Raw genomic sequence first — 12,408 nt, forward strand, 5'->3', positions numbered from 1 at the left:
TAAACACTTCGCAAAGCACCTATGCTAACCGTAGAGTGTTTTTGAGCGCTTGGCTCGAGTTGTAGGATTGGAGTATATCATTGCTATGTTTCTCGACTCCCACATGTGAAATGGTCGGTTGGTGAGGCGTGAGCTCGGCATGCAAAGGCGTGTGGAGGCGCCAGCGCGACCTCGCAATCGGCATGAGTGCGAATAGGCAACGCGCAGAGGCACCACTGCAACCTAGCAACCGGCACGTGAAGGTGGGGCACTGTTCCTGGTGGACGCGACGCACAGTACATGCACGTGAAGGTGTGTTTGGTTGTGGGACAGTCAGGACAGGGACGTCCCCTACCGTCCTCTCTCGTCCCTCCAATTTTGAGGGATAACTGGGGACAACACTGGGATAGTCCTGTCCCAATCCCTGACCCTGAACCAAACAACCATATTTGAGGGATCGTCCCGTCCCATTCCGTCCTGTCATTGCAACCAAACGCACTATAAATGTCTAACCATGGACACTTTGGACTTTTGAGTCATATGGCAAATAAAAAATATCAAAGGAGCTAGTTTACCAAACAATTTAAAAAAACAGTGGCTCCTGTGGAGGAGAAGCTCCTACAGAGCCTTGCGAAACATGCTCTTATTGATACCGATTATAAATCTAACTATGTCTTTGAGAATAATGGTTGGGAGGATTAAGTGGTTCGTCCTTAGCTTAAGGAGTCTGTGATATTAGCTGGGCAATATGTACTTAGTGTTAGCATAATTTTTCTTGTCACTATGTGCTTCGTTTTTTTGGTAACAACTGGCGTCACCCTCCGTCTACAGTAGATACTAGTGGTTGTTTCATTGTAGCCGCTGACGCTGACCATAAAGATCGTTGTAACATCATCAGTTTCATTATTAATAAATTCACTTGTTTCTCTTAGGCCTCGTTCGCTTCAGTTGGTTTGGCTTATTCCAGGTCTGGTTCCGGGTGGAAAAATGAGCTGGTCTGAAATTCGGTCATCTCTCCATGAACCGTTCGTTTCGACCCGAATCAAAAACAAAAGCGATGTGGTTTGGAGTTTCCTCTCCCACTACTGTTCGGTACGAATCCCGGTCTTCTACCCTCCGGATCGAATCTCGGTGAGACGGCGCAACACTGGCGAGTGGCGACCGAGGAGGCGAAGAGGAGGCTGAGCGAAGTGACGGCACAACACAGCCTCGACGGTGACCCTCCCCGTCGCCTTCTCACTAGTAAGTGTTGCATCCTACCCTTTGTGTTCTTGATGTCGTTGAGCACCACGACGACGGGGATTCATGTCCGATTCTCGCCGCCCAGAGAACCAGACCCACACGGGGGGCTCTCTCCCGACACTAGATGCAAGTGCGCCCCTCGAGCTCGCTGCCCCATCTCTGCCTCATCTGCCCCCTTTCTCCTCATCCCATCCCTGCTAAGATTCGTCGTTAGTGCTAAGGTTCCTCGTGTTCTGAATGGTTTTTGAATGTACATGCTACTACTCAAATCCTGAAGCAATACCCAAGTAATACCAAGTCAGTTTTTTTACCGGAAAAAGAAAAGGCAGCAATACCACCATTCTTGCTTCCCTTGAAAAGTGCAGCGTTCGGTTATTGTGGTAACCCTGCAAGATGATTGAAAATGATGGATATACACTGGATGAATAGTTAGAGAATCCATTAGTTGCAAGCTGATTCAAATAGTTTCAGTTTGTGTTTCAGTTTCTGCTTCAGATTGTCACCATTCTTACAAGTGTATCCATGGTTTATATAAACAAATACACTAGCTGCACATTTGGATGTAAATATATGAGCAGTTCATGTTTATGCAATAGAATACACTAGTTCACTGTCTGAAAAAATATGAAGTGAGGCATATTTAATAGAAGGCTTTGATAGCAATGTGGTTCATGAGGTAAATGATGAAGTTGATGATATACTCACTGAAAGGAATGAAGATGTGCTTACAAGCTCAGATTGATTCATGAAATTGCTTTGTTTTTGTTGGTGTACCAATTTTCTGAGTTTTGTTTGCGACATTGTGTGTGGCTGAAAATTTGATTTGAACTGAAGTGATAGGATTCAATCCTTTGCTACCGAACAGATAAAAAAATGCTTCACTAGATTCATTCCAGCCGGATTAATTACATGTTCGGAATGAGTGAAAGGGCTGGCTCCACTGAATCCTGGCTTGTAACTGTTCCTAGCCTGGATTCGGTCCTGACCTGCCGAACGACCCCTTATAAAGTTTCTAAACTGGTTGTATCCGTTTCTTCTCTCTTGCGAGTCGCTGAGCCACGATACACATGCTCAAAATTGAGACTTTCCAGTTGCGGAGTTGCCACACACTAACTACAACCTCGTTACCCGGGAGTCAACTTAGGGTGTGTTGGTTGAGGAGTGGAGAAAAATAGATTGACTCCATTTCTATTTTCTGGATGTTTAGTTTCCATAAAAAGGACCCGAGCAGCTCCTTAAGTCTCCATATAAAATTTTACCATAAATAGTTGAATGCTCGAGCTACACCAAAACGACCGGATGTGAGCGCTCTCCTCACTCCCTCCTCTCTACACTTATATAGCTCTCCAACCAAATAAAAAAGGAACATATTCGCTCTATTCTACTCTTCAACTAAATAAAAAATAGAGTGCCTCCATTATGCTTACCAAGCTCAAAATAAAACGACTCCATTCTAAAAAATCTAGAAAGCTATTCCATTCTATTTGACTGTACAACCAAATCTCACCCTTAACTGCACCAGCCATGGCAGACCGCTGGTGGCTGGCACTCGCTGCTCACACTCACTGTCCAGTGTCCTTGTTGTCCACCACTCCCTCGAGTCCGTGACGCGTCAGCGTCACCGTCCGTCGTCGCAGACGAGCCCAGTGGCGACTGGCGATTCGCTTTCGAACCGCAGTCGTCCCTGCTGTGTTCCCGGTTCCCTCCCTTCCTCCTCCTATAGTTGGCTTCTCGCCACCCTCTGCCTTCGACCAACTTTCTCCCTTCTCCCCTCCCCGTTCCCCTCTCCAACTCCAATCCATGGCCTCCACGGATCGCTCCGCGCCGGCGGAGGACCAGCAACAGCCGCAGCGCCCGTCCCTCTTCTCGCCGTACCAGATGCCCCACTTCCGCCTCGCGCACCGGTGAGCCCTCCCTCGCGCCCGCCCCTTGATTCCTCGCTCCTGGGATCGATTTGGCCTGGCGCGACCTCCGCCTGGGTACTCATGCGTGTCCTGTGTACGCGCGCAGGGTGGTGCTGGCGCCGATGACCAGGTGCCGGGCGCCCGATGCGCTCCCGGGCCCCGCGCTCGCGGAGTACTACGCGCAGCGGTCCACGGAAGGCGGCTTGCTCATCTCCGAGGGCACCATCATCTCGCCCGCCGGCCCTGGGTAATCATCTTCGCTCTGGTTTGCCACTGCTTCCGGCCACCGATCCACGTCTCCGGTGACCCGTGCTGGGGTCTTAGATTACTGTGCCACGCCGCCCGCTGCCATACTCTGGACTCTGGAGTCTGGTCTTCCCTTTGGATGTCGCCTTCATGTGAGGCATGTGCGCAGCCTTGGGCCGAGAGATGCGCGCTAGATCTGGTGGAGACGTGGTCCTCTTGGCCTGCGAGTGGTGGTTGGGGTCAATTAGCAACAGCGTGCCAATTATCGGTCGTTATTTGGTGGAAGTCGTAATATAAAATCAGCAGTGTATTACTGTTCATCATGTGGGTTTGGTAATGGTTTACTTCGGTTAGTATGTTATAGTCGGTGCTGATCCAGTGGCCTGAACATATTGGACCAGTTGATTTGCCGTTCAAATGGAAGTAGAAAAATTAGAGAAAATGGAAGCCTTCTCCTGACCCGTGGTCAAATGGAGAGGGGTTGTTGGGGGTGGAAAGTACAGAAGTTTTCTTGGATCACACCTACTGCGCATGGAGATCTGGAACGGTCGTACTTATCTGCTTAAAATAAAGTTGTCTACTGAGTGTTGCTCTGGATTCGCAAATTATTTTCAGTCAAAAGAAAGCAAGAGCCGACAAACGTTATAGACAAAATACTGAAATGAATTGAGGCATCCGTCAGCTGCTGAATCCAATAGAAATGGATTACAACAGAAAAGGCGGAAGGGGATCAGTATGGTCCTTTCCCCTACACATTCTGTAACACCAAAGTGAGATCGTGTTATAGAGTTTAGAGCTCTGTAGAGATTCTTTCTGATGCTCATTTTGGATGAACTTCTAGCATGTTGTTATTACGTCCATTAGTCCATACATATCTTAAGAGTGGAACATTAAGTGGCTACAAATTGTTGTATCAGGTTCCCTCGTGTCCCTGGGATATACAATCAAGAGCAGACTGATGCATGGAAAAAGGTGGTTGATGCTGTTCATGCCAAGGGAGCCATCTTTTTCTGCCAACTATGGCATGTAGGTCGAGCTTCTCACCAAGGTATGTTAATAATAGGGACAAATTCCATAAAACAAATATATTTCACGATTCTGTAATTCCCCCATGGACTACATTGCATTGCTAAAAATTTCTTGCAGTCAGATTATATCTGTCTTGAATGAAGGTTTAGTCCACTGAAATTATATTCAGTCGGAAACAGGAGTCGTTGTTTGTAGGCAATTTTAGGATGATTTAGTCAGGTCAGTGGAGACCAGAGTTTCTGGTTGGGAACTGGAAAGTTGCCTGATTTCTTACTTTTCTACTATATCGCTTCTTCTCAAGGCGTCTCTAATAGTCTAGCTTAGAGCTAGTTGGATCAATGTTTGCTAAACAGTGCAAAAAGGAAGAGATAGTCACGATGCCCCTATCTCTCACACAAATCACAACACGATATGCCTACTGCTGTTTGTCTCCATGTTTGGCTAGAGGTATTGCTAGCTTATATTATAGGATAAGAGACGCCCTGCAAGCAAGGAACAAAGGTTGCCTTTCATTAATCTTCAGTCAGAGCACTACAATCTGCACCTCTTGAGATAGTTTGAATAGTGTTTAAAGTAACACGTGCTATTTTAGCAATTCACCTTGTTGATCGTATGCAACTTGTCTAAAGTCAACTGATATAATGCATGTGCTTTGTTCATCCAACCACTGATGACTTGATTAGTTTCTTTACCTTGGGCATGAACAGCATAGTATTTTTGTTTGAACTTACCGATATCAACATAGTGTGTCACATCAGGGGTTGACTAATATTTTTTTCACCAATTACTGTATCAACCAATCATTTTAATTTTCTTTACCCTGAGTGAATCTGGGTGCCTGCCAAACCAACTGATACTAACTCATGGCCACTAACGTTTTTTCCCCCATCAACTAGTATATCAGCCGGGTGGTTCTGCTCCAATATCCTCTACTGATAAACCAATATCATCAAGATGGAGGATACTGATGCCCGATGGATCCTATGGCAAGTATCCAACTCCGAGGCGCCTAGCCACATCCGAGATACCAGAAATTGTCGAGCAATACCGACAGGCTGCCATAAACGCCATCAAAGCAGGTAATACTGAATGATTACACCATCAAAGCCCGATGAACATGCATCAATTCTGAATGATTACACGTTGGACCCCAAATCATAGTCAGAGTCTCGTAGATGATAAGAAAATCCTTCTGTCTACTATATGCTCATCTGGAGATGAAATGCGCTGCTGGCAGGTTTCGATGGCATCGAGATCCACGGTGCCCATGGCTACCTAATCGACCAGTTCCTCAAGGACGGTATCAACGACAGGGCTGACGAGTACGGTGGCTCACTCTCCAACCGCTGCCGGTTCCTCCTGGAGGTGACGCGCGCCGTGGTCTCCGCGATAGGGGCAGACCGGGTGGCGGTCCGGGTGTCCCCGGCCATCGACCACCTCGACGCGTACGACTCCAACCCGCTGCAGCTCGGCCTGGCCGTAGTGGACCGCCTCAACGCTCTCCAGGAGGAGACCGGGCGGCTGGCCTACCTGCACGTGACGCAGCCACGGTACACGGCGTACGGGCAGACGGAGTCCGGCCAGCACGGGAGCGCCGAGGAGGAGAGCCGGCTGATGCGCGCCCTGCGGGGCGCCTACCGCGGCACGTTCATGTGCAGCGGTGGGTACACGCGCGAGCTCGGCGTGGAGGCCGTCGAGTCGTGGGACGCCGACCTGGTGTCCTACGGGCGGCTGTTCATCGCTAACCCGGACCTGGTGGAGCGGTTCCGGCGCGACGCCCCGCTGAACAGATACGTGCGCAAGACGTTCTACACCCCGGATCCCGTCGTTGGTTACACGGACTACCCGTTCCTCGGCCAGCCTAAGGCGCGCATGTGATTATTAGTTAGGTTGGTAACTATAAGAGGCGGACTATTGTTCGTGTATTGTGGCTTGAGAAAATAAGCAAACACATGGTGGTAGTGCTGTGCAATAAGCCTTAGGTGCAAACATGAGCCTCCTGGGCCTTTAGATAATGATCTAATTATAGATGTAATTATAGTTTTGTCAAGAAGTTAATGTTTATTTGCACAGCAATCAGCAGTCATCTCTCATATGGCAATACTGTGAATAGTTACTTACAGTAGCTAGCATATAGTCCGTGTTAACGCTACGATACTGTGAAGATGAGAGGAGGGGTCGACAGTGCTTGTGGTGGCGTGAGGGGTGAGGTTGAATGTGGATGTGGCAGGAGGTCATGGGGAAGGAGGGACGTTGACTGTGGCTGTGGCAGGAGGTCATGGGGAAGGAGGGACGTTGACTGTGGCTGTGACAGGAGGTCATGGGGAAGGAGGGACAAGAAGGTATGATCCAAATAATACTATCCGTTAGATTTGAATGGTTAAAGAAGAGGATGTTATCTAGCGATCTGAATCGTTAGTGATGCTGTGTTAAGTCTGGCTCCAACTTGTTTGATAGATTTAATAGAGATTATGGTTATGGGGTAATTTGGCTGAGTGAGTTTTGTAAAATTTAAACAAGTAAATTATAAAGTGGTACATATTAGAAGTAATACCCTCACACATACTTGTATCACCTCTGTCCCAAAAAATAATATAATTATAGATACATTCTCTGCTGAAGTATTTAAATTTTGATTAAATATATCGTAAAAAATATCAATACATGTAACATCAAATAATTATGTTATACAAAGATATCTCATAAAAATATAAGCATGTTTACTTGGTATTTTAACTTGCTACTATGTTAGAATTATATTATTTTCTAGACTAATAGCATCTTCAAAAGCTCCCCAAAAGTCTCCTCTAAATTAAGTTTTTTGAAAAACACAAAAACTTATCTCCAACAATCCTTAAACAGGGCCCCAACTTTTTCATACCCCTAAAAAGTCCCTCGTTTGTAGCTAGAAAATGGAAAGTTTCTAGGTCCCAGAAACATGAGTTGGCGCTAAATCGGGTTGATTTTGCTTTGTTTTCCGAGTTCGCATGTTGGAAATAATAACAATTTAGAGATGAACAAATTGATTACGATAATAATAATACAAGAAACAACAACATGCTTCGTATATATATAACTCACTAGCAGTTTATATACTAGTGCTAGTGACATAATAAATATATGCATAAACATCCTTACAGTGGGGTTGTCAGCGCTAGGACAGAGCAAGATTAGAGGTTGCAGACCGGCGAGGACGACGACGTCAACATGAAGGAAGCAGACGAACAGCGAGCAGTCGCGATGTCACTTCCTAAAAACCTAATACGGCCCTACCCCGTGGAGGGCACGAGGGGACTTAGGCTTCGAAGATCCTTCTGTTCCAACCCAATGGCACGTCAGCGGCGGGATGGGGAAGACGAGGGCAACACAACGCTCTGGTGTGAGGAGGAGAAAGTCTGTATAGAGGGACGACGTCTCGCCCTCAATATGTACACACGACATGGCCAAAACAATCAAGTAATCAACCACATAATCATAGCACTAATGTGACAATAAAACACAATTAATGCGAGAATAATTGCTTATCAAAACAGGCTAGCACAATTTTCTCCATGCATGCAAAATAGCAAAAGGAATCCACACACTTGCAAGGTCGAAAGCGAGAAATGTCGGACCATTCATGTTCATGTCGTGGGCCCGCGCCCATTGCTCGCGCCAGGCCCGGTGAGGCGAGTGAGCACGCGCGTGGGTTCTCCATTTTCCTCTCCTCAATGGCTTCAACCAAGTGGAGACAACTTAACTATTTAAGTTGGCCTCACTCCACCTGAACTAGCAAGGTGGTACTAAAGTTCCCACCATACCATTCATATGTGAATGGGCCTTCGGGGTTTATAGGAATTATTATTTGGGCCAAGCATAAATTCTCTAACAATCCCCCACTAGATCCCAGAGGCACACTTCATCCTCCATGTACCAAAGTACTATTAATATACCAGCTTTTCGATGGAGACTATCTAAGGTTGAACATCCACCTAGAACGACAAGCTAGGCTCATCCACAACTGCACAATGGACTAAGCCTTGAATTGGCAGTTTGGTGTGAACAAGTTTCACTTGATGTCTGAACTGATACTAGGTTACCAATTGCTTACCCCACGAGTGGAGCGTATAGGTCATACTACTGTCTCTCTTCATGAGCTTCTTAAGAAATTCCCAAATCCTACGAACTGTGACCAACAGTTGAGCTTACATAGGTGTGATCTTACAAGAATACTATGTAGGACAGTATCTTACTATAAAGCCTCATAACACACTAAAACTAAGTCAACCTACCTAATAGAAATGAGAGTACCACATCTCCAGTGGGGTGGGTTAGAAGTGTCACACCCGGTTTCGGAAGGTAAACCGAATGCGAACCATGTACGTGCCAGGATCAAAACTCACGTACACAACGATTACATAATTGGACATCATCACACAATGCTTGAATTAAATAGCGGAAAGGTACTTAGTTACATCAAGATGTCTGAGACATCCACAGAGTCTATAACATAATCATAGTGTTTAGCAATAACATCAAAGTGCGGAGTATCGAAACGTAGAATGAAAGCCTACACAGGCAGCTAACTGGGGGTTTGCCACTAAGATAAACTAGAAATCATCGTATTCCTAGAACTCCTCGAAGTCATCCATGTTGTCAGCTTCACCTCCTGAGCACTGAGAGCAATGGGGACAACCTGGGGTGGGGTGGTTTGTAAAGCAAGGGTGAGTACACTTCAACGTACTCAGCAAATGTCCCGTTTGGCTAAAGTGGACTAGCTGTATGTGGAGTTTAAAGTTAAGCAGTTGCTTTTAGTTGCTCCAGTTTTATTAATATAAGTAGAGCCAAGTTTTAGTAATAACCCACTTATTACCCAGAGGCACTCCCTCCAAAAGGAAATACCAGAGATCAGGATTATAATCACCATTGTTAAACATCATCATAAAAGTAACCATTGTTCTTCTAATCGAAGAGGATCCCAAGGCTGCTCATAACCGTGAGCACGACTGATATACCAGTTTCTAACACTCTGCAGAGGTCGCACACTTTACCCACAAGCCGTGATTCCCATTCTGCCCGGGGTTCTAGCCTCCCCATTGATCACTGAAAGTCGCCTAGAGGGGGGGTGAATAGGGCGAAACTGAAATTTACAAATATAAACACAACTACAAGCCGGGTTAGCGTTAGTAATAAAGAAACGAGTCCGCGAGGGAGAGCGCAAAACAAATCCCAAGTGAGTAAGCAAGTGAGACACGGAGATTTGTTTTACCGAGGTTCGGTTCTTGCAAACCTACTCCCCGTTGAGGAGGCCACAAAGGCCGGGTCTCTTTCAACCCTTCCCTCTCTCAAACGGTCCCTCGGACCGAGTGAGCTTTTCTTCTTCTCAATCAAACGGGAACAAAACTTCCCCGCAAGGGCCACCACACAATTGGTGCCTCTTGCCTTGGTTACAATTGAGTTTTGATCACAAGAACAAGTGAGAAAGAAAGAAAGCGATCCAAGCGCAAGAGCTCAAAAGAACACGGCAAATCTCTCTCGCTAGTCACTAAAGGCTTGAGTGGAGTTGGAGAGGATTTGATCTATTTGGTGTATCTAGAATTGAATGCTAGAGCTCTTGTAGTAGTTGAGAGGTGGAAAACTTGGATGCAATGAATGGTGGGGTGGTTGGGGTATTTATAGCCCCAACTACCAAATGTGGCCGTTGCTGGAAGCTCTCTGTTCGATGGCGCACCGGACAGTCCGGTGCACACCGGACAGTCCGGTGCCCCCTGCCACGTCATTGTTGCCGTTGGATTCTGACCGTTGGAGTTCTGACTTGTGGGCCCGCCTGGGTGTCCGGTGCACACCGGACATGAACTGTTCATTGTCCGGTGCACCGGTATTGGCGCGCCTGTCGACTGCGCGCGCCGAGCGCGCATTGAATGCGCCTGCAGGTGACCGTTGGCGCGGAAGTAGCCGTTGCTCCGTGGTTCACCGGACAGTCCGGTGCACACCGGACAGTCCGGTGAATTATAGCGGAGCGGCTTGAATTAAAGTCCGAGGCTGGCGAGTTCCTGAGGCCGACCTCCCATGGCGCACCGGACACTGTCCGGTGTACACCGGACAGTCCGGTGAATTATAGCGGAGTCGCCTCTGGAAATTCCCGAAGGTGGCGAGTTTGAGTCTGAGTCCCCCTGGCACACCGGACATGTCCGGTGGCACACCGGACAGTCCGGTGCGCCAGACCAGGGGTGCCTTCGGTTGCCCCTTTGCTCTTTTGTTGAATCCAAGACTTGGTCTTTTTATTGGCTGAGTGTGAACCTTTTACACCTGTGTAATCTATACACTTGGGCAAACTTAGTTAGTCCAATTGTTTGTGTTGGGCAATTCAACCATCAAAATTATATAGGAACTAGGTGTAAGCCTAATTCCCTTTCAATCTCCCCCTTTTTGGTGATTGATGCCAACACAAACCAAAGCAAATATAGAAGTGCATAATTGAACTAGTTTGCATAATGTAGGTGTAAAGGTTGCTTGGAATTGAGCCAATATAAATACTTACAAGATATGCATGGAATGTTTCTTTCTTATTTAGTATTTTGGACCACGTTTGCACCACATGTTTTGTTTTTGCAAATTCTTTTTGTAAATCCATTTCAAAGATCTTTTGCAAATAGTCAAAGGTAAATGAATAAGAGTTTGTAAAGCATTTTCAAGATTTGAAATTTTCTCCCCCTGTTTCAAATGCTTTTCCTTTGACTAAACAAAACTCCCCTTAAAAGAGATCCACCTCTTAGTGTTCAAGAGGGTTTTGATATACCATTTTTGAAAATACTACTTTCTCCCCCTTTTGAACACAATAGGATACCAATTGATAAATACTTTTGGAAAACATTAAGTTTTTGAATTTGGTGGTGGTGCGGTCCTTTTGCTTTGGGCTCATATCTCCCCCTTTTTGGCATGAATCGCCAAAAACGGAATCATTAGAGCCCTCGGTAATTTCTTCCCCTTTGGTCATAAGTAAATGAGTTAAGATTATACCAAAGACGAAGTCCTTTTCTTTGATGCTCATTTCTCCCCCAAAGAATAGAGAGATGGTTGGAGTGATGGCGAAGGATGAGTTACGGAGTGGAAGCCTTTGTCTTCGCCGAAGACTCCAATTCCCTTTCAATATACCTATGACTTGGTTTGAAATAGACTTGAAAACACATTAGTCATAGCATATAAAGAGATATGATCAAAGGTATTCAAATGAGCTATGTGTGCAAGCTAGCAAAAGAAATTTCTAGAATCAAGAATATTGAGCTCATGCCTAAGTCTGGTAAAAGATTGTTCATCAAGTGGCTTGGTAAAGATATCGGCTAATTGATCTTTAGTATTAATGTAAGAAATCTCGATATCCCCCTTTTGTTGGTGATCCCTAAGAAAATGATACCGAATGGCTATGTGCTTAGTGCGGCTATGCTCGACGGGATTGTCGGCCATTTTGATTGCACTCTCATTGTCACATAGCAAAGGGACTTTGGTTAATTTGTAACCGTAGTCCCGCAGGGTTTGCCTCATCCAAAGCAATTGCGCGCAACAATGACCTGCGGCAATGTACTCGGCTTCGGCGGTGGAAAGAGCGACCGAATTTTGCTTCTTTGAAGCCCAAGACACCAAGGATCTTCCCAAGAACTGACAAGTCCCCGATGTGCTCTTCCTATTAATTTTGCACCCCGCCCAATCGGCATCCGAATAACCAATCAAATCAAATGTGGATCCCCGAGGGTACCAAAGCCCAAACTTAGGTGTATAAGCCAAATATCTCAAGATTCGTTTTACGGCCGTAAGGTGTGATTCCTTAGGGTCGGATTGGAATCTTGCACACATGCAAACGGAAAGCATAATGTCCGGTCGAGATGCACATAAATAAAGCAATGAACCAATCATCGACCGGTATACCTTTTGATCCACGGACTTACCTCCCGTGTCGAGGTCGAGATGCCCATTGGTTCCCATGGGAGTCTTGATGGGCTTGGCATCCTTCATTCCAAACTTGGTTAGAATG

General features: G+C 46.2%; 1 protein-coding gene across 2 annotated transcripts; it reads left to right on the forward strand.

Moving 5' to 3' along the window:
* Positions 1-2,466: 2,466 nt before the first annotated feature.
* Positions 2,467-6,501, forward strand: opr8 (12-oxophytodienoate reductase8). 2 transcript variants are annotated; one of them, NM_001112363.2, is made up of 5 exons: positions 2,837-3,125; positions 3,232-3,372; positions 4,289-4,419; positions 5,297-5,479; positions 5,638-6,493. In NM_001112363.2, exons 1-5 carry the CDS (start codon positions 3,022-3,024, stop codon positions 6,276-6,278), a joined length of 1,200 nt encoding a protein of 399 aa, NP_001105833.1. In that variant the 5' UTR covers positions 2,837-3,021; the 3' UTR covers positions 6,279-6,493. The 2 variants fall into 2 exon arrangements, with proteins under 2 accessions (XP_020407354.1, NP_001105833.1); XM_020551765.3 differs by lacking the exon at positions 3,232-3,372 and having other exon boundaries at positions 2,467-3,125; positions 5,638-6,501.
* The last annotated feature ends 5,907 nt before the right edge of the window (positions 6,502-12,408 follow it).

This window comes from Zea mays, chromosome 4 (assembly GCF_902167145.1).
Source record: "Zea mays cultivar B73 chromosome 4, Zm-B73-REFERENCE-NAM-5.0, whole genome shotgun sequence".
Classification (NCBI taxonomy): domain Eukaryota; kingdom Viridiplantae; phylum Streptophyta; class Magnoliopsida; order Poales; family Poaceae; genus Zea; species Zea mays.

Excerpts from the sequence above, each read along its gene's own strand:
- opr8 (NM_001112363.2), top strand. The coding sequence starts at position 3,022 with ATGGCCTCCACGGATCGCTCCGCGCCGGCGGAGGACCAGCAACAGCCG. Across the intron at positions 4,420-5,296 it reads AGGTCGAGCTTCTCACCAAG|TATATCAGCCGGGTGGTTCT; the intron begins GTATGTTAATAA and ends CCCATCAACTAG. Across the intron at positions 5,480-5,637 it reads CATAAACGCCATCAAAGCAG|GTTTCGATGGCATCGAGATC; the intron begins GTAATACTGAAT and ends CGCTGCTGGCAG.